This window comes from Myzus persicae, unplaced genomic scaffold (assembly GCF_001856785.1).
Source record: "Myzus persicae strain clone G006 unplaced genomic scaffold, MPER_G0061.0, whole genome shotgun sequence".
NCBI lineage: Eukaryota > Metazoa > Arthropoda > Insecta > Hemiptera > Aphididae > Myzus > Myzus persicae.
Window position 1 is genome coordinate 385,207 of NW_019104056.1, and position 24,224 is coordinate 409,430.

Genomic DNA, 24,224 nt, shown 5'->3' on the forward strand with positions numbered 1-24,224 from the left:
TTACTACTAACATGAAGATTATTTTTTTTGTGTTATCTACCACGCCACACCTTCATATTTTGTGCTTCCATATTTTTAAGTTTTTAAAATATCACAAAAAAAAGAGTTTTATCTCGTGGGATCCTTATGCAGATAGTAATAATATATTTTTTATCCTTTATTAATATACATACCTACACAATCTGTACCTCCGGCATAATACGAGTATGAGCTACAATAAATAAAGTAATAATATAACGTAATATAATATGTTATACAGTATTATCTATAGCTCGATATAAGTAATGCTCGTATCTATTTATTTTTAATAAAATGCTCTGCTTTTCATGCAATGACGTAAGAATTAAGAAATATTAGATTTTCACAATAAAAAGTATTTTTTAAGTTTAGGTACCCATATTTTACATATATATATATATATAAATAATATTTATATATAATATATATATTAACTAGCTGATTCAGTGAGCCTACTTCGTTGTCTGTTAAAAATACCAACCCTATATAATTCAAAATGTGTGTTTAATTCGTCATTTAACCCAGTGTAGCGATTTACCCCATCTTAATCTCCATCAAAGATTTTTAACATAGTCGTATAAAATACCTAAAGGTCTAAAATTATATTTAATTATAATAACTGCTTTTTTCTCTAATTTCTGGCTTTGTATCGGTGAAACAATTTTTAAAACCAGTTCCTAATAACAAATTGAATTATTTATTAATCCATACTATATTTTGTAATCAATAGCAACCCTCCCTATAGGGGTATTAAAAAAAAAATTATGATTTAGTGTAATCATTATTTCTATTATTTCTATAAAAATCAAAGGCCACTTTTCGAGATAAAATATAACCTATAGATACTTGGGATGGTGAAACTTTCTGAAGGTAAAAAAAAAGTAAAAATCTTTTTAAGTATTGTGCCAGAGGTTACCCCAAACAGACGAACAAAGTTTCTTCTTTTAACATTAGTAAAAATATACTATTTAAGTATACAGTATAGTGTTACCGGATACATCATTTCAACTAATAGTCTGATACTAAAACTGGTAAGTACTTATAAGTTATAACTATAAGTACGTACGTATTAGTTTTTAAACATTATTGGTAGTTATTCTAGCCTAGGTTACATATTTAAATGTTTAATAGTAATAATACTAGGATGTGTGTGGAAAAAAAAAAAAATATCTGTCGATATTTAAAAAAAAAATCAAAATTTTAATATTGATCTACTATTCTCAGTGCCGGATACTTTAAATTGGTTCCGAGTTTAAATATCCATATTTTTTTTACTATGTAGATATACAATTATAAAATAAGGAGGTGTTGATGGTACATATTTAAAATGTTTGCTTTAACTATTATGTAGTTATTATATCTATGTACATTCATTTTAAACAATAGATTGTAATATTGTATTAGAAGTTTAGAAGTAGACTATTTACGGTGAGGTATTCAAAGTACAATATACGTATAATATGACAATAGTGTGTGTTACAATATCGTAGTTCGTAGTTGTTTTTCGACATAATATTGAACATTATTTGGAATAGAAGTTGTTTTACGACCTGTGTCGCACAGGAAATGGTTCGTTCACATCTATAATAATAGTAACGCTCTTCCGTGAGCGGCCCTGCTGATAAAGTGACGGCAACTCAATTCACATTCATACAAAACAATGGATACCTATTACTCGGGACCCCGATCCTCAAACTCTTTTTATGTTATGAAATAATGTTGCGTATGAACTGTGTTTGTGTGCGTGAGAGATGATGTGAGTGACAAAGAAATAGTGTTAACTTTTAGAGGTTAAAAAATATATTTAAAATTATACTCTACTTACTAATTACTTACTTACTTACTTACTTACTTACTTACTTACTTACTTACTTACTTACTTACTTACTTACTTACTTACTTACTTACTTACTTACTTACTTACTTCCTTCCTTAAAACTACTTAATAAATACTGACTAATGTTTATTTAAGTATGCATTATGTCACATAAATTTCACCTGTAAAAAATATTTCGATCGATAAAAAGAGTTGATTACAAGGGGAAATACTACTAGTGTAGATCAATATTTAGATCGTTAATAATAGCATTGACTATATAAATTATATCATGATGTATATTATAATCAATGGTAATAGGTTTGGCCATTTGGTGAAATTAATACTTTATTAAATTTTTAGATTAGTAAGTAGAAAAATAAGACGAGTAGAAACACTAGAAACAAAATAATATTCAATTTTTCAAATATATTAGGAAGGTATATGTAATTGAACAAATATACATATATACATACTACACAGCCTGATTTGTCCGAGCATACCCACCTTTTTTTCTTACATAATGAATTTATTTGAAATGTGATTTTTGGAATTTTTAAATATAGGTACTTCAGACTTCAGAGTTATGGGCATTGTTTTCATGTTTTAATTTGTTGATAGGCATCTTATTTCAAATGAAAACCAATTTTTTTGCTGTAAATTATAAATTAGAAGATTTTTTTTGAAAACCTTGATGTTTTTAAATCAAAATTTGATAAAACAGTTTCTAAGTTATTAAAATGTCTATAGGTATTACGGAAAATATAGCCTTCAAAAATGATTTTACAAGATAATATAATACAAAATATTGTGTACATATATTATGTTATATTATATTATTTATTCTATCTAATATTTATTATTCCAGGAATAAAATCAAAAATGGATTAATATTAATTAGGTACTGACATTTTCAAATAATTATAATCTATCTTATCCGAGTATCCCCTTAGCAACTATATTACCATTTAAGTTTTAAACCTATTGTCCTTAGACTTTAATACACATGATGAATAGCTCAGACACAACTAGTTTGAATTTCGATTTATAGGTACGTTTTCAAAGAAGTCATCTAATTAATGATTTTGTATGAATAAGTTTGAGTCTCATTTGGAAAAAGCCATTGGTGTCTTAAGGAATAAGGACATTCCTTCAATAGTACCTTTACAAAATCGAAGTAGATATTTAAAAATATGATTAATAATTATTTATTATATTTAAAAATTTAAAAAGCAGAATTCGAATAAATTCATCATTAAAGGATAACAAGGTGGCAAGTGTTGTATAACAATAGAATAATTTAAAATCATTAGCTCGAATTACTATTATAGATTTTAAAGCATGGGATTAATTTGTTTTTAAATCGTTGTTCTTGTGACAAATAAAAAAAAAAGCTTTTTTATAAAATGCATATAATTTAATAACTTTTGGTGAATTTTTTTTGTTTTTATTTAGTTCTAAACATGTTTAGATAATGGCACTCTTAATTTTAGTTTTAATTTGAATAAATTATGGGTCACAACAATTGCTATATAATAAAAATGACATAATTATATTTAATTTTTTTTGTATGAAAAATATGGAAGTGCACAGTGAATTGTTTTGGGTATTTCTTTTATGAATTTATACACTATTATTTTGAAAGCTATATTAATTAATTTGTATTCATACAATAATATTGTTTAATAAACTAAGGGAGAATTTGAGCAAATTTTTAAAAACTCCAATACTGCGAATTTCAAGCAAAGTTTAAAGTTCAATTTTATATTGTATATTGATATGATAATAATGTATACGGTGTACCTTTTGTAAATATAAATAACGACAAAACCATTTTTAATTTTGTAAAGGATAATTTAAAGTCCATATTATATATATAAAATTATGGGAGTACATTGTGTGTTAAATTTCCCACCTTATCCACATTGAATTTAATCTCCCTTGTTGAATAGCATAACATAAGAATATGAAAACTGTATTTATTGATTATAGATTAAAAAAACAGTTTAGAAAAATGTGTAGGACGTTATGGAAATATTTAATCAAAACAGATAGTTTATAAATTACGGTTTCCTATTTTTTGCTATAGTAAAACACAAATGAAAAAGGTGATCAATTTTATTTTTATGACGTTTATGTTTTTACGACGTCAAACAATATTTTCAACCCTGTACTATTTTCAAAACATAGTGAATAAAATGAAAAACAAAAATAAAAACTTTCATTTATCGAAATATGCATCTATACTTTTAAAATCATCCATCCTTCTGAAAAACATTTTTATGAGAAACAAAATAAATATGAATTAAATTTCTTCAAATTTTTCACAAACCCTTCAACAAAAACTATTTATTTTTAGTTTCAGGCGTATAAAAACAAAAAAACAGAGCGTCAATACACACGCACACACAAAATAGATTTGTACTTATTTTCGTCGTGTTATTTATCTTCTATCAATCGAGGAGCGATTTATTCGTTTGATCGATTTTAGTGTGCTGCCGCGTGCATACAATAATAAATACAGTAACAACATACACAATATATCATCAAGAGAACAGATTATACGATCGTTTATTTTTCTTCGTCGTACACACTTGCACACAAATGCATAATACATTAATACATACATACAATATAGTATATAGTTCATGATGTTTGAACTACTTATATAGATTGTATAGATGAGGCCACATATGGATCTGTGGCGTTTTTAGACCAATTTAGAGGAAGAGGTGTTCTCTAGATATAATGTACATTATAGTGCAAGGAACAAATATAATAGATCACGGTAAGGCAAATGCCACTTCGCCGCTTCTCTCTAGCTACCACCGTCATTTGATAAGAATCCAAATCGTCAGTTTCGTATAACAGTCCAGAGTACCAGAGCGGTAGGTAAATTGTTTTGTTGTTATGGTGGTAGACGGTAGTATATAAATTATAGGTATAGGTATATAATGTCTTCGTCGTCGTCTCGGAACAGATTAGTATTTAATGATCCGGCTATGATGACCTAACCACGTAAAAGGATATTGAACACTGAAAATGAGGAATTACGGATTGGTGTGTCGGCAGCTCCAGCCGCGATTTAACCGGAACGCGGCATAATATAATATTATTTTACACCCGTCCGTTCTCGGCGAGGTCTTCTTACGCGTGCAGTGGCACAGAGCACTTCACTAGATTTATCGTCTATAAAGTCTCGTAGAGAGTGATCAGCGTCAAAATAATGCACTCACCGTAACCGTGTGACGCGGCAGCACACAACAACTGAACAACGAATGATCGTCCATCCACTTTACATTACGTCATAATAGTAATAATAATAATAATACTGTTATGGTATTATGTAAACGCAATATCGACAAGTGCTCGGATACTTTACGTTTTTCATTCTGAACGTGGCGTAGAAACCTTAAACGGTCGTGAACTCATATAATATATGGAACGCGACGACCGTCGACTGAGGCGATCGTTTGAAAATTCGACGGAAAATTCCGGTTGTATTTTATGTGTGAGAAGTTCGAATTGCATTTGACATTTTACAAGGAGGGGAAAAACTATTCTTGGGTCGTATCACATAAACCCGATGATGTGGTGTGTATTGTTCACCCTATTGACGACTCGTCAGTGGGACGATATATTATGCCGTCGAGGAGTTTACAAATGACGCACGCGCAACGAAGCGGAACGACCCAGTAAACCCAGAGCCGGATCAAGACGAAATATCACTCTAGGCAAACAGTCCTATGAGCTTTTGTTAATGGAGACATGCCTTTGAACAATATATTTTACATATTTTACAAAGTGTAACAGAATGTTATACTGTTTGGACCAATTTATAAATAATTTAAATAGTATTTTCGTTTCCCAGTTTCCAGTCTTAGGCTGACAAACAGTGTGGACAATACTAGACTTGGATAAATTGTTTTAGTCAAAATGTATTCATTTTTTTATTTTTCATTAAAAGTTTTGCACTATCGTAGTTATCATAATGTTGGGGGTCAAGCTACTCTAAATACACCTAGAAGCGCCTATGAAAGAAGAGTTTGCCAAAACGTATGTGAATAATTTAAATTGTGTTTCTAGGTGTTTATAATTTGGTTCAAACGTATTCCACTAATGTTGTCTCTTTTACACCGAATGAAAACTCTAAGCTTTTGCTATTTTCGGCGATGTTGGCCAGTGCGCCATTATTTAAAGCTCAGTTAAGTTTTGTTCATTACTCTACAGTCTATAATAAAGTAAAATCTTCACTGGGCGATTCTTTTAAAAGTAAAATTAAATATTATCTCAAAAAGCACCTATTAACGTTTATGAAATATGTATAATATAATTAAAGTCAAAACCACGTCTTAGAAAATTAATTATATTTTTTTATCGTTATCACTCTATGAGTTTTAAATTTTTAATTTAATTTTCATAATTTATAATATGAAGAATATTTTTCTTTCGAAGAAGAACAATTGGATTTTGAATGAGTATATAGGCAATTAATTATTGAATACAAGTATTTAAAGTTTTGTTAACCGGCGTAGTAAACCGACATTACGAAGGATTAAAACTTGAAAATACTAAAATTAAAACTTAAAATAATTATAACTACTTATATTACATTATTATGATATAAAACAAAACAATCAACATAATGTTATTTTTTTAAAATACATTTTGTTTAATAATGACTTCAAATTATATAAAATAAAAATGTTAATGATAATGGGTGCTTTCTGTTAAAAGAATCACTCTGTACATAGTGTTAGTGTGTTTTATAAATTATAAGTATTCATTCTGGACACATTCGAGAAATGAAAAACTGTCAGTTATCCATAAATAGAAGTTGCTCTGTGTTACGAATTGTTTCCTTGACCCTTCGTCGTATATGCTTGCACGGACGTTTACTGTGTTGCGTTAATATAACTAATTAAAAATCGTTTTGTTTTATAACTAATGAAAAATTACATTATTATGGCATTTATAACGACACTTATAAGTAATTTTTGTTGTTGTAAGATTTTCTAAGAATAGTAAATAGAACATGACGTGTATACTATAAGTAAATGATACTTCATTAAATTAACGATTCATTTATTATTATATTATAATGCGTGGACGCCACCGCAATCGTTTAAATATAATTACATCTTGGTTTTTTTTTAAAATTATATCTCAAATCTTAATACAATCTATCATAATTTATGCCTTGGTAGTTAATAAAGATAATATTTAACTTAGCATAATTATTGATATTTAAATTAATTATATGATAAGTAAATTTACAACACGCGATATTGCATAGGTAGGTAGGTACATAGTAATAATAATTATTTCTTGTTAATTTAAGTGCATCTTTTTTTTTACTGAATAATCATCTTAATTTATATTATTAAATGTTTGTTCTTGTATGACCTAAGTAAAAGTGAAGATCTTATAGTATACAGTTATAAGGATAGTTATTAGTTATTACATACCTATTCCAATTACAAATTTATTCTATATTCATTTTTTTGGTGTGAGAATAACGCAAAACATTTCATACAAGGGAAGCACTTACCAAATATATAGTGTTATATTACAAAATAGTAAAATACATATTATAATAGTACATTGTGAGAATTAGAACATAGCAGTTCTCTAGTAGAAAAAAATGTTAATTGTATCCAGTGATAAATAACATACATTTTGATTCATCAAGCATGCCTGCCTATATCTAATCATTTGATGATGAGGTTATACAAATTCTGGTTTTGGAATTTGTTGTTTGATTTAAGATATTTATATCATTTAAGGTGTGTTTTGCAACGAATCAGCCTTTTCCCTATAAATTGTTACGCGGTTAATTTTTTTGAAACTGTGTATGTATTTAAATTAAAACTCCAGCTGGTAGTTTCTAGGTTACTAAAATGTATATATGTATTAACAACATTACATAAGTCAATTATAATAGGTTTGGAAGATTTGATGGTCTGAAAATTATAGTAATCAATATTAATCTATTAACATTTTATAATTTGCACAAATTATCCTTGAATAATGAATACTAGATTTAATATTTCATGATCTATACTGTTGTAAAACCATTTTTAAGGACTATTATTCATACGTATATTTTAAGAACCCAAAAACTACTTCTTCAACATTTTTAGAGGGCAATTTTCAAGGATTCGTTAAAATCGAAAAAAAATCATCTTGAATGTGTACAGTAAAAAAGATTGATTCTCATTTGACAAATAGTTTGGATCGCTATATGATACTTTTTAAATGGTATACAATGTTTGTGCACATTGTGTTTAATATTACAAATAAATAATTGATCTAAAAGCTTCTTTTAAAAAAAAACATAAAAAACAAATGTAATTTGAATAGTATCTACCTAGTACCTACATAAACCATTTAAGAAACCTTACATTACTTTTAACCATGCACATTGGCACTAATGCGCGACGTGCTATTATATTAAATACTCACGGATTGTCAGACACTTCAGCAGTTTAGTATACAGGGTGTAACAGAATGAACTGACTAAATGACTAATGCGATAACTTTTGTTATTATCAATAATATTAAATAAATGTACTAAGCATTTAAAAATAATTTATAAACACTTGCGCTATATTTATAGTTCATTTTTTTTTCATTTTTATTCCTTGAAAATAAAATCATTCAAATTTGGTTCAAATTTTTTTCGAAAATTTTAAAATAGCCAATTTGTAAATCTGATTATTATAAGAACTTTTGATGGTATAATAACACTTATCAAAGTCCAGAAGCTTATTTTTTAGAATTGTTTGACAATATCAATATTTTTTTAGAGTAAATTAATTTAGAACGTAATAATTCTTTTAATACAATTTTTGGTAATTTTCTGCCTTGAGTATATTTCTTAAATTATTTATTATCCATATCATTTTTACAATTTTTGCCTCACGTTTAACTATCATCATTCTTTTTTGTCAGGTATTTCTGTTACTCCCTGTATGGGCATAGACACAGCAGAGTACAAAGTATTTTGAATACCTATGTAATCAATATCTGCATATTAATGTCGTGTACGGAAAATCAAAGTGTGGAGAAGTCTTATTGAAACAAAATAAACTACTACTACTATAGGTTTATCGATCAACGTCATTATTATTTTCTATACGTGTATACGATTAATAAATCCAATTAGTTATACCTAATATCCCGTGTCTAATACATAATAATACGCGTGGGTGTGTATTTCCCTCATATTTTTATTTCCACGTGTAATAACTAAACCAAACAGAAATGTCTCTTAAATAGAAAAAATGTACTACTTGTTCGTAGGTACATATAATATTGAGCATTAAAAAATTGAATTAGGTACATTTGTATTTGATGGTTAAAACAAGTTGAAATTCAAATCCATAATAAATAATGATGGGTTAGTTTTTTGGTAAACATGTATTTCTAAATTATGGAAAAGTTAAATGTAGGGTGTTTTATATTCCTAACATCCTATTAATACCGCTATCTATTGGTGCTGTACGGAAATATTATAATAGAGCTATAGGACATGTATAGGTGTACCTACAATATACTCCCACTTCATTAATTATCAGATGACTGATAGCACAAAATCAAAAATGTATCATAAGTGGTGTTGATTTCGGTATACTCACTATACTTCTATGGATAATGCATACAATCATATTATAAATTGATCCATACAAATATTTGAAAAGTGTTTGAAAATAACAGTTATTTATGGAAGATTCTAAGACACAAAATTTCAAATTTTAAATTTTCTTTCTCTTGCTTTTCATGTAGGTTTCATAATGGTATTAATGTGTCATTATATGAAATACAATCTATTATCTTTAAAAAAATACATTTTAGCTGTCAATGAACACTTTTGTAAATTCTCAAATAAAATTTTAATAAAGAATATTAAAATTTAAAATGTTAGCAAAAATTATTCTTGTGTATGATATGAAATATTATTGTTTGAAGTCTTGAACGAAATGTTTTAAATTAAAAACGGTTTTTCTAGAGTCACCGTCCGTATATTTGTGTCTTGAAAGTTCAAATATATAATAATATAAGTGATTCAATCTTTACTTTTTAATCAGGTAAAATAATATTTTAAATAACTTATCTTTGTATAAATTATGGATATCTGACTTGGGTTTGCGTTATTTGTTTAATGTTTTAAAATAAATGTCCTTTGATGTCTCTGTCAACTGACAAGGTATTTATTTTAGTATAGGTAATAGCTAGTAGTAAAATTTTTATTCAATTAAAGTTTAAAGTTTATCCGACAACTGCAGTTGTCACTAGGAAAGTAGTAGGTACCTATAATTATTAATTAAATGTGTTTGTAATTAGAAAATGAATACATAAATGAATACATAATAATATAATATTATCACTAACTCTAAATTGCACAATATAAACTGAAGTATATTATTCATGTTCATTGTTTGGCTAAGCAGTCTTAAGCTAGTAATTATATTTTTTATTTTGTTTGAAGTTGTTTATGTTATGCAATCTTTTGACGGCCGTTAAAACTGAAATGCCACTCTTCGAAAATAAATGTTATTCTTTACATAAGTTAAAACAATTTTAGAGATTTGATAATATTGAAATTGGAAATTGTCCGAAAAGAAAATGAATTACGAAAACTTTTCGTAGAAAAGGTCTTATGTAAATATTACCTCGGATTGAAGTTAACTAAGTTTGATTAATTATAAATTATATTAAATGTGTTTCAACGAAATCCATTATATTTAGAGCGTCTACTTAACTTTCTAGAGCTAGGCATAGGTACATATTTCGTTGAATTAAAAATCGAGGTTACTGAACTCGGGGGATGTCTCATCCCGACGAATGACGACCAGACCACACAAAATGGCGATAATAATCGTGGTATAATTATTATGTACAATCGTTATATTATTACCTACGAATATTATTTATTACTATCACTGGACGATTTAAATACGAAATATATTTTACGTTTGACAAAACGTGTATTAAACATTTTACGTTATTATTATTATTATTATTATTTTATGACCTTTATTTTCGCCTAATGTTCACGAGGGCGTTGGTCGCGGTATGCCTACCCGGCCGGAACATTGCTTCCTTCTGATACTACGTATACCGTGACGCCGCTACTGGGTCCGATGAGTGTACACGAAAAAAATATATTATACACATTTAATAATTTATATTAAACAATAGGCTATGACAAGGAACATATTGACCCATCTTCTGGTAAGCTATTGTTGGTTAAACTACTCTATTGTTAATGATAATTATGTAATTAAAAATGCGTAGCTATATCGTTTGCCAATAAACATCTAATTTCTTGACAGAGATTTTCATATTATTACACCTTAAATTGATAAAATAATACATTTCAAGGGATAATTTTTTCAACGACTGTATGTCAACATCGTCCCTAAATAAATTTGAAGGCAAGACGGAAAACGTTGTTATCGCTTCTTTAATATATATTTTAAAGTGGATATAAGTTATTTATATTAGATAATTTAACTGGTGGAATAATAGTTATTTATTTAAATACAATTTTAATGGCTTATATTTTTGATAACGTATGACATCTGAATAAATATACCGATTTAAAGTGAAATATAATAATTATATTATAAATAAAAATCATAAACCTATGTTTTAAATTAAAAAAACCCAAGCTTATATCATAAGACTTAAGTTCTTATAACTTAAAAACATTTTTGGATTACTGTGTATACCTATCATAATATATATCTATAAACACAAAACTAAAACGAATAAGCAGAACATTTAAAATTATAGATATTTTGCAATTTTAGAAAAACACTTTCTATTTGGTCTATATGTCATATTTTAAACAGTGTTCAAAGCATGAAATAGTTTATGTATATTTTTATGTATTTTGTATCTTTAAATACGATTAAGTCTCGTGAAGTTTTGTACTTTTTAAAAAATTTTTTTATCCTTACCAAAATCACAACATAATATAAAGTAAAGTGTAATTTGCCTTTTATATTTTCAAATAATATATCTCTGATGTAAATATGTAAATATGTAACATAATTATTGAACCTGTTGTATTCTGTATACTATTTCACTCAAATAAACAGAAAAATAGATACACACTGCTGCAGTATCAAAAAACCCATTTCTTTTTTCAAACCAAAATAGTATAGATGTAGATATTATACATTCTTTTATTGTAAAAATAAAAGTATAATATAAATTGTTTCTTAAGTTTTTTAAAAAATAATAACTACTTCCTATACTTATATAGCAGAAAAGTATTATTTTAAATTAAGAAGTTAGGTATAATATAATATAGTAATTCAAAAAGAGTTTATTTTAATGTTGTATGATGTAATAGAAAATTGTATTCATTGAGTTTCCGAATGAATGATTAATCATTGTATACAACAAATACAATATACATCAATGCATTAATTATTGATATCAAACGTCCACATGAATGATGCATGTTCTGTATGTACCTATAATTTTTACTGTATATATTGGTATTAACGGTTTTTGGTGACGTCACTCTATAACTACTTCTATTTGAACTGTTAACACGTTTTTAGATAGTTGGTTGAACCCAAATTTAACAGTTTATTAAATTTATTGTATAAATTAATTATAAATTATAATATTATCTGAGTTTCGTTGTATCCTTAGTATTTATTTTTCAAATCATAAATTACTTAATATTAAAGTGGAGCATTGGGTATAAGTCTTTTATTTAACGCACTGCTATATTTAATGGTTTTTTAAACTTCTTTATACGAAAACCTTTAGGAACCATCAAATATGATTCAACATTAGCAACTAGCAAGCATGTCTTAAAATCTATTATCATTCTATTAGTGACGGCTGGATTTTATTTGGTGAATAATTCAAATAATTCAATCACGAACAATGCGTTAAAAGGGGCAACACGCTTTGTCCATATTAATATACCGTGATAAAAAGTGCCGGTATTTCACACAAAACTATCTATGGCATATCTAACAACAGCAATAAATATAATAATAATATTTTATTAAATGTGTGCGCATTTACTATAAGAATAAGATATTATTGAATGAACAAATTTATAACGTTAGACATAATATTAATTTATACCTAGGTACTTATTATTTTTCGTTGTTATTATAAAACACGACCAAATATTTTTTTACTGAAGAAGTATGTGTACTTATCTACTTTTGTTTTTCTTTCTTCCACTCTTTTTTTTATCTACCCAAAAAACATAAGACATATTTAAAATGTATCTCGTGTAATTGAATATGAATAATATATACTTTTTGATATATATAATATATATTATATAGGATGACATTCAGGATATGATCTTTCTAAATCCACCTTTGGTTGCCATGGAGATGCCATGTTTCTCTGTTTGCTCGAGACTTCAGAGTTCTTCTTAAAAAGAGTAAAAATTAATGAGAGAAATGCAGCAATTTCACAATGAGAGAAAGATATATCAGCAAAAACGTTTACAAATTGTTGGTACAGTGTATAGAATTTATCTGATCGATATGCAGACAACGAAATTACTATGTATATCATCGTTATTATTAATAGGCACCTATATTGTTTTAAGATTGTCAATGGGTTGAGTTCGGAATTATACTAGCACAATATAAATAGATTTTAATGTTTCCCGAAGATTGCAGAGTCTAAGATAGAAAAACAAGGGTCTAATTTAAAAATGCTCAGTACCAATATTATTTATGATTTATGAGTTTAAATTATAATTTTACATACTTTTTGTTTATTAATACTAAAATTATTTTAATAAACTATCTGAAATCGTAGAATTTTTAGTTGTGAATAATAATTATAATATATTAAGTATCTACCTATCTGCCTAATAAACTAGATAATAATATGCAAACTGTAATTGTTTTGTTAAACGTGTCTATTTTGTATCATGCGCATACCTATGTATAATTAAAATTAAGTTACACGAGTTTAATTGTTTATTATATTATTATTATACACAGTTTGAGTGGTTTAAAATTTAAATAGTCATCCACGTAAGTGTATAACTAGATGCATATCCTTAAATATACAAGGCGTGTATAATATTGTGTGAACATGAAACCATTCGGTTGTGTACTTGTGTAATATGTGTAGAATGATGGTATAATATGTATAACATAATGTACTCGTATTATATATTAATATATGCGGTTAGTAAAAAAAATAGCTAATACTGTATTTTTCATGGTTAATTTGTGTTCATTCATAGTGAATAACTATGTCAGGAAATTATAATTTTAATAATACACTTTATGTAATATACATGACTACGTAAGTATACAGTTCAAGATGATTTTGCGTTTTACTTTGAGGGTATAGTAAAAACAAAAATAAAAAAGGGATAAGTTTTTTCGATCTTATATTGTTATAATGTATAGAAGTATAGCACTAAAGAGTGCTTCAAGTCCCTTCATATAGTCAGTATGTGCAAACTGTAAAGGTTAGATAAGTGGTAATATTTTCTAAGTGTCTCAACTGAAATAAATTTCCTTTCGAAAGAACAATGTGTGTTTTACTATTCTTTTCTTCTGCATTACATTTTATTACACCGCAATATTTTCGTAAAGAAAATACAACATTGGTTAATCATTATAAAAATGTGTTTTACTTTTGGATTCGATGAAATTAGCACAATGATAACATTTAAGATTATAACATTATGCTAATATAGAAGTGTGTAGAACAATATTATCATCAAATAAAGTATACCCAAATTTAATTTAATAATATTTATGTTTAAATTAGGCTGTGTTGTATTAATTTGGGAATAAGAAAATACTGTATAGGTTTAAGTATGGTATATTGGTATGGTAAACACTTTAACACTATACTGTATGTTATTTATAGCATATACGGATAAATGAATATTGTTAAACGTATTACTGAATATTAATCTCAATAAGAAATTTTTAAAGCATCTAATTAAATGATATAAAACAATAAAAGTAAATGTTATTATTTTAAAAATTCGAACTTATATATGTAAGTCATGAAAGATTATTATAACTATGAGCATTTATAGAGAAAAAATAAATAAAACAAGTTAAAATTGTTAAGTAATTAAGTTAAACAGTAGGCACATGAGCAATATTGGTTGAATATAATATTTGTTATTGTATTATGAAAATTAATTCAATTTTTCTCCTATAGCTACCGTTACCATCACTTGCCCTGAAACTGTATTGCTATAGGTAAACGTGTGATCACAGCTTTAAATATTTTTATATGTAAATATCTCATGCCTGTGCCTTTATAATATATTTCGTTCGTTGTAAACAATTTTTTTTTATTGCTCATCGTTTCTCAATGTACGTAATGTACAAAATTACGATGTCGGAGACGATTTTACACTATATCACTCTCTTGAAAACGAAATGGCATTGAATTTTTTTTCTTAAAAAATATTAATTGAAAACCGTAAAATCCTGTTGAACACATAATATTATATTCGTAGGAATAAAATAATAATATTGCCGTCGTCACTCGTCGTTATTGTATTTACCGCGGGATGCCTATTATATAATTTATAATATACGATACATATATTTGTACACTATATAAAGAATGCAATAAGAAGACCTGATACATGAAATAATTTCTGTTCTAACCAATATTTTGTTTTCCATATCATTTATTGAATCGTGCTCCATACTCATCCAGTAACATCTTTTACCGTTAATTTTTAATACTTACTGAAAATAAAAAAATTCCAAAATAGCCAATTTGCTATTCTAATTTTTAGAAAACTTTTGATTTATCTAATTCAAGTTGTTTATTTTTATGACTTTTAAACTGTCATATTTGTTTTGAAGTAAAACTCATTAGTTTGAAAAGTATAATAACTTTAAAAAATATATATTTAAATTTTAACAGGTACTTATTAAAAATTTCTCATAAAACATTTAATAAAAGTGTATACTTTTTTACGGCTGGATCAACTTTACTTGATAGAAATAATGAGATTTCAAAATATTGTTAGAAGTAAACTACACGACTTGAATAAATGTATTTCCAATCAAAAATTTCTAAAAACAAGAATTACAAATTGTCTGAATTGAATTTTTCAAAAAAATGTATTTCATAGATAAGTTTTAAAAATAAAAAATAAAAATATGGTATATAACGCAATGGCTTGTAAATGATAAAAAAAAAATTTTAAAATATTGATTTAAAAAAAGTTATTTCCTTTGTCAGGCCTTCCACATTATATTATTTTACGTTGTCAGTTATAAAGATATATCTTATTATAGTGTTACATATACCACATTTAACATGTTACATTCTTACATGTCGTATGAGGTATAACGATGACGTAATAATATATTGTCCCTACATGGATTAGATTAGATTTTAGGAAATAGAAAACCATTTGCCTTCCCCTGCATAATATAAACATAATATGTATGAAAGACTGGAGGTAGGTACGGTTTCCTTGCTCTGCCTCCCTGTGGCACACTTAGGCACCTCCTTACGTGCAGATTACGTGTGACTACCGCCGCGTTGTCGGGCCCCAGAGACAATCGATAATCTCGGCGTCTCAATCAAAACACGACCTCCAATCACACCGGCGGCGGACACACGATACGCCGGGCTGGCGGACGCGGTAAATTCGAAATAATAAAATCCGACGACGACGACGCCGCCATAACGACCGCCGTCGCCTCAAACGTTGCCGCCACAACGACGACGACCATCATCGCCATCGCTACCACCCCACCGCCCGCGACCGGTCATCAACCGTGGTGGGTAGGTGAGCGGCGCGTGGAACCGTTGCAGTGCGCCGCGTCGGTGGCGGGAAATATTGATCCGGACGGACTGGCCCGACTGCCGCGCGTAGTTTCGCCGGGCGCCGTCAGCAGACGCGGCTGTACCGATCTCGCGGCAACAGCACCGGCACCGGCATCGTACCATCCCGCGGTTTTGTTTCCCCGTTTCAACCAGTCTGTCCGTTACCGCCTTACCGGTACCACTCATCGTTCTCGTCGTCGCCCGGTGGTGCCCGCGCGCTGTAGTTCCGTCCCCCGTTTGTCCTCGAGTATGTTCTTCGACGGAAATTAGTTTCGGTTTTTTAAAAAAAAAAATTAATTTTCTCACCTATCGTTTTTTTATCGTTGTCAAACTATTATTATTACGGTAGTATTAGTATAATATAGTGGCAGTAGCGTTCTCCGTAGAATAGAGTTTTAAAGATTTTCCAGTGTTGTTCCGTTTTTTTTCCAAGTGACCGTTTTTTTTTATTTTAAAAATGAAATCTTCCACCACCATGGGTTTTGCGTCCGCGGTCCTAGTGTTGCTGTGCGGCTCGACCATCGCGTTGAGCTTCAACGGCAACGACAAGACGGTCATCGACACTCTGGCGTGGACCAGCGATCTCTCTGAGGTAAAAAATAAATAAATCATCTCTGTAACAGACTACCTACTTATTCGCCGTATCTACCTATTCCTTGTGGGATAGCAAAAGTTTTATAATTGTTTGGCATTAATAATATTGTGCGCGTAAAACGGTTTTTATTATTACTATTAACCGGTGTAGAATTCGTTGGCGCGCGCAAATCTCCTCACAGATCTGCAAAAACAGGTTTGCAATCGGAAAATTAAATCACTCGTTGGTATATGCGTAGCGTAGGTACCTACTACCTATTATTATTAAACGCCAAATGAGAAATCTAATTTATAATATTATGCGGATACGTGTGTCGTATAATATAGTAGGTACCTGGTATAGAATCTGATTCCATCCGATGATGGAAACGGTTCTTTCGGTTTCGCGAGTCCAGCAGCCTCATTTCGTGAGATCCCCTCCCCTCCCCCCCGTTCCACCTCTTCCGTTCGAGCTGTTGTGGTCATATATTATTATCATTACATTCTTGTTCGTTCGACGACGGTTACCTGTCCAATCGTACAAGTCGTCGTCGTCGTGCCGGAAATATAATTTATTTTTTCTCAGGAGTCTACGCGATGTCTATATAATAATATTATGTTATGTAGGCAAAACTATTACGTTATATTTTTTGAAGTCGATATCTAATAATAATATTGTTATACCGTGTTTCGGGCACGTGGTCCGGGGGTCCGACTACCAGGTATGTGTGAACGACGGTACCGCCGGACCGGCGAAGGAAAGTTCTCGCGTAACCCATTTTTCCCAGGCGCCTAATTATAATATTATGTACGTGTCTTAGTTGTATAATATCATGATCGTTGTGTGGCTGGTTCTCGAGATTTCCCGCCGCACGAATAAGTGCCGAACCGCGGGAACCTAATACCAACAGCCGAAAATCTCGCGGCGGATTGTTACATAGGCTCCTATTTCATTTAGCCATTTAGGTATAGAGTCGTTATGCCAACACTCGCCGCGCAGCATCGGAAAAATCGCCGTGTAGGTTACTCACTGAAAACGGTCGACGGAGACGCAATAAACCGGTATTCGCCATTACTACAATGCCCTCCCCTCCCAACGATGGACCGTGACCAGGCACATAATATTATATTGTATTTTTATATATACGACGTCGTCGAATCTGTTGTTGCACTGCAGCAGCAGCAGCAGCAGCAGTGTCTCTCGTCCGCGCCAGGTGTTTTCGGAGAGAACGAACAAACAAAAAAAAAAAAAATCAAATTTCAAGTCCGTGTTTGTAGGTAGGTAGGTAGGTAGGTAGGTAGGTAGGTAGGTAGTGGTCGTGTGGTGCGCGTATGCTGTGTATAATATAACATATATAATAATATGATGTGTATGCCGTGCCCGGTGGACGGACAAAAGATCTTCGCCAAATCGTCACCGCCCCTAAGCACGGTAACCTGATAATCTTAAATACGCTCCAAAAAAGAAAACGAGAAGAAAAAAAAACTCACCCCATTGTGCGTGTATTACCTATATATACCAGCGATATTGGTATTGTAATACAGAGATGTCGGCATGCATGAGGTTAATGCACATCTCCGTTTTCATCCAATCCAACGCACGCCATATTATATAAGATCAGTTGTAGGCATAATATGTATTAACTCCACTATTATTTACCTACCTATGTATTAAAATGCTGTAGGTTTCAACAGTGGTCCAAAATAAACGAGGGGGATATTAAAATTTCGTAAACACTCTTCAATGTCACATGTTTCGTCCTCCTCTATATAGTTTTAAATTATAGATATAGGTTCGTGGAACGAGGGGAAGGAGGTTTTTTTAAACATAGACACTCTTTATTTCGAAAACTTAATGGTTTTCAAGATATTTATTTTACATACCTAATTTGTAGTCATTATAAAATACAAACGTGCAATTACGCACATCATTGAATGTCCAGCTCATATTATACACTATACAGGTTTGGAATTTTTTATTTTCCAGCTGATTTGTTTTTATTCATCTTCGTACCTAACCTACACGGACTATATAGCTTATTTTGTGACCTACCCGTGCCGTCACTGAATAATAATTATTGGCCAACATCTAGTCGTGCACTTGTTCCTCATAGCCCATAGGGTGGCTATGGTCTTTGTATTAGGTCATATTTTTATCAAAATAATGAAAGTTTTTCATTTACATATTTACCTACTTAGTTAATATTTCCACTTTGATTGGTCGTTTGTATGTTAGATTCTAAGGAAACAATTATTTTTGCACGTTTAATAATAATATTATGTAGGTATTATAGATTCAATGGAAACTTGGAAGTATAATATGTTATTCTTCATGAAAAAAAAACTGTTTTCAATAAAAAAACTGCTGATTAATTGTTTTTTTTTTTAGATACATATTTTTCTGAACATGTAATATCCAGAGTTCAGTGTTCTATGATTTATGTAGATGATGTCAATCGTTTTGTAGATATTAATTTTCCTTGTACGACGTACGGGTAAATATATCAACCGAACCTAACATCAACTTAACCTAACCTCATATCTCTAATAGGTATCTAATTAGTGGTTTATACTCTTGATCGTTATTTAATTTTTCTTTGACTTTCCATAGTAAACTGCCAATAAACAATGTACCACTGTATATATTATTGTTCGATATATTTTGTTGTATTAATACAAATATTGCTCTAAATTGGCAAAGTATCCGAACTCATTGTACACCCTGTTAATCTGGGCCTATTGTTATTATATTTAGGCAGGTGTTGCCAGGTGACCACCTGGCAATATTATATCCTGCAATTCAACTCTTCTAAAACTTCTGTATGCGTGACATTAACCTTGAGTTGAGAACATCCATACCGGTTTTTTGGGGGGCGTCCTACACGCCCACGTGAGTTAATATTATATAGGTGGTACCTATTTAGATCAAAATATTATCGACATTTTAAAATAAGCCCTTTATAATTTTTCTTTCGATTTGGTGCATCTACTTAAAATTATACTTCTCATATAGAGAAACGTTCTTACATTTTAAACCTTATTAATTATTATTATAAAGCAATGACCTAAGATAAAATATTTTAATATTATAGATTCATAAATCGTGTTTGTTGTAATGGCGGTATCTATCATTTAAGTTACTGTTCAGCAGATATTTATATATACTTATTATAAATAAATATTTATGGCGTTTAAAATGTTTTTTTATAAAAACTGATTGTGATTAATGGCAGTGTAGTGCAATCGTTATATATTTTTAAACAAATATAAAACTAAGATCATGATTTTGTTGTTGTCCTCATGACAGCCAAAAAGTCTCCACTTGTGGTATAAATTAACCTACTAAAAACCATATTATTATACTTAAGCGCAACACCAAAGTAGAATAATTCTACAACAATTATTATTGAATGTTATAATACTATATAAACTGAAAAAGATATTGATTTTTTGAGATTGAATAATTAAACATAACTATATTTTGTATATGTATATTGTATAAGCTCTAAGCATTGTGTGTGTTTGGCACTTGATCGCTAACGAACTTATAGTATATCCGCTTAAAGGGTGGCATAGTATGATATTCAGTAGCTTTAAATGTAGAGGCAGAAATCTGGTACTATTTTTGATAGGAAGGGGGTGAGGGAGGTAAAATACTTAAAATGCATGATAATAATATTCATTTTCCCCTCAAAGCATATTGTATCGTATTTAACATAATAAGTAACGAAATAAAAAGTATACGTTTTATAAGTATATTCACAAAAGCTATATTCACTGCAGGTATCCAAACGCATGGCTTTTATACTCAATAAAACAATGATTTTATGCAATATTAAAAAAAAAAAATTAGTAATATGAATATCGGGAGTTTTGTTTAAAGTAAATATAAATCATGATTAAATAATTTTCAACGACAGACATGTAGGCTACAAAATAAGACAAATTTAGGTACCTACCTTCTATAGTCTATACTTCTATAGTTGTCAGTTGATACCTTTGATTATATAAATACTTATGTATAATATGATATAAGGTTGATAAAATAATGGTCACTATTGTATTAAGTAGGTATTCATCGGAATAATTATTATTTATTTACGTGTAGTCAAGGGGAATTTCATTGGTGGATAGTACACAGTACAAAATTATTTTTATAAAATATGTGGAACTGCCCTGCTAAGCAAAAGCGTAAAAACTAATTTATTAGTTTTGAGAAAAATGCAGTTTTGTGCTTTTCATTTTATTATACCGTTATTATTTGTAAGTCTATTTGATTTAGTATAAAACATATGTAGTACAGTACTATGTTTTTCTTTATTCAAAATCAATAGAACAAGTATTGGTAATTTTTTTACAGAAGAGTAGTAATATTTTTATATTTTTCCCGATGAAATACGAGGCATGATTCTGCAGATTATAAACTTTTAAGTTAGAGTTATAGTTCACTAATATTTATTTTTCGTCTACCTTATGTTATTTCATTTCAGGCTAACAAAATATTAATATTATCATTGCCCATCGGGGTATTCCTGTGACATCTGAATGTAACTTGTTGGAACATTAGCTCGGAGCGTTATATAGGTTATAATACAGCACTGGTCCAATTATTGCTGTCATCGGTTGTATACTTTCTGAATGTTCGTCGCCATTGGGCAAACCATATTCGAAAATGTTTTTAGGTTACATAACAAATCGTGAATCTCTACTCTTGAGTCTAGATTTATATCTTTGTTTTCATTCAGATGTCTTAGTGTTTGTATTTAATAATTTACATAATACATGCCCGGGAATTTAAGTTGAATATTCATTATTAAATTTAAAATAAACGGTAACAAACTGGGAATGTGGCTGCTCAATGGTGCGTGAGTTTTGTGGTTATTTGTGAGTGCATTGGCCGGAATACCACCGACGATTCGGTAGTTTTTGAGCGATATTTAGACTGTACGATTAAATTATGGGATAGAAAGTTGAAAGAAAAAAAAGAATAGAAGATATAGATCCAGGCTATTCAAACCTCATTGGTATAACCATAAAATATTCGAATAAAATAAAATATCGCATTTTTATTTGAACATCTTGATTATAAACTTCTATAAAATGCAATATCCTATTTGAAACAAAACGTTGAGTCATCGATGTTCTTGTTGAACAAGAAAATCGATGAATAATTATCACACATTAGAGAGATTAACAAATAACAATTGCACCATAAAAAAAAATGTTTAATTTTAATTCTTGGAATATATATAATATATATGTGTAACAAAGATGTGAGTAATACACAATATAATTTACATAATAATTTAACAACCTTAGTAAAACTTGAAAGTTAGTTGATAAAAAAAAATTAAATTTATTTAATAAAAAATTATATTTATTAAAATCCATAGAATTGATGAAAGAGACTTCAATAAGTACCCAATGGAAACGATTAAATTCAAGCGTGACACATAAAATATCAGTTATAAAACGCGTAGTTTTTATTTAACGAACCATCTCGTCTATAACGTAAGCGTGGTAAATCGCATTTTTATCGAGACGTATACCACGAGCGATGAGCCTATGAGTGAAATACAATAGCTTTGTTTTGCATTAAAACTACTTAAAATCGCGCAATCAGTGGATCGGTAGGCGAGCTTTTGCGATCACCAAGGATTTGTAATAATAGCAGTAATAGGTAATAAATAAAACTGTGACGTGTCCAAAAAGTGCACGTCTAGCCAAGTGCATATCCGGTAGATCAGTATCATTGCAGTTGTGTATTTTAAGTGTGTCGTCACGCATACATGTGTGTATTCGTCATTGTGCGCATGTATATTATGTTACTAACGAGACCAACTGCACTATTTATTATAATATTTATAAAATGTATGTATATATACCATATATTTGTGTGTGTGTGCGGGTGCGTCAGGTGTGTATGTCTACAATTCTACATATTATAGGACTGGCCATAAGGCGAGCAAGGTCGTCTAAATAAAATGTGTTATTTCCGGATCTACATAACGTATACATTAACGTAAACAAGTATTTTATAAGTTCAGTATTTTTTATTTTACATTATTTATGTTATTTATCATAACTTATTACGAGCGATTTTCAATTTTCATCTGGTCGATAATCTACATTATTCGATAACAGCAACATGTATAGGTACTTATAGGTTTAACTGGTTTAAGTACAATATTATCGTAGATGCCAAAAGCTGCAGCTAAGACCATAATAATATTATATATTTTGTATTCAAGTTTACAATAATTGTATATTTTATCCAAAACTGAAAGTATACAGCTCACCTGTCACACAATTAAACTACTGTTCTAATTTCTTTGCAATTGCCCCCCAATAGCTGATCGAATAATCCAAATTTAGGTTTTCTAAGAACGTTATTCTCAGGTAAAATAGACTCTCCAAATGTTATTAGTTACATTAATTTCAAAGTCTTTTCGTCTCTCAATTTCTATCCTTTCTATGTTCCTATATATGTACCACACGCTGTGCTGCTAATGAGTCTCTTACAAGGATGATGTGGATTGCCTATGTAGAGCCACCTTTCTCATCTATTTAACACTTTATGCATAACTAGGTACTATACCTTGTGCAATTTTTTTCGTCATTAATTGATTATTCAAAACTATATATATTATGTAAATGTTATTATTGTAATGTAACCGTTGGGCTACAATCCCTTATTATTAATATAAAAAAAATAAAAAAAATACACTTATGTACATTGTACATAATATTATAATGTACGTACACAAGTAAAATGTATACATAAGTATACACTATAATATATTCGCGCGATTCACTTTATCTGGGGGTGCTGCCATCGTCGCCGAGTGTTGTGTGTGCGTGTGTCGTTATACAGTATTGTAAAAATATTGATCACGCGCGCGCGCACCCCGAAAACACGACGTCGGTGGTGGAATTGGGCCGTGGACGGCGGCGGCTTCGGCGTGCTGATGTAGGGTGGTAGGGT

At 29.6% G+C, this 24,224-nt stretch overlaps 1 protein-coding gene across 4 annotated transcripts in view; it reads left to right on the top strand.

Moving 5' to 3' along the window:
- LOC111038178 (fasciclin-1) overlaps positions 1-24,224 on the top strand; it is a 67,438-nt gene that overhangs the window by 11,325 nt on the left and 31,889 nt on the right. The window contains exon 1 of one of the 4 annotated variants that reach the window (XM_022321168.1): positions 16,738-17,258. The exons of the other annotated variants lie outside the window; for them this stretch is intronic. Coding sequence (XP_022176860.1) covers positions 17,124-17,258 — 135 coding nt within the window. The 5' untranslated portion in view covers positions 16,738-17,123. Of the gene's footprint in view, positions 1-16,737; positions 17,259-24,224 lie in introns of those variants that run through there. 4 annotated transcript variants of the gene reach the window in all.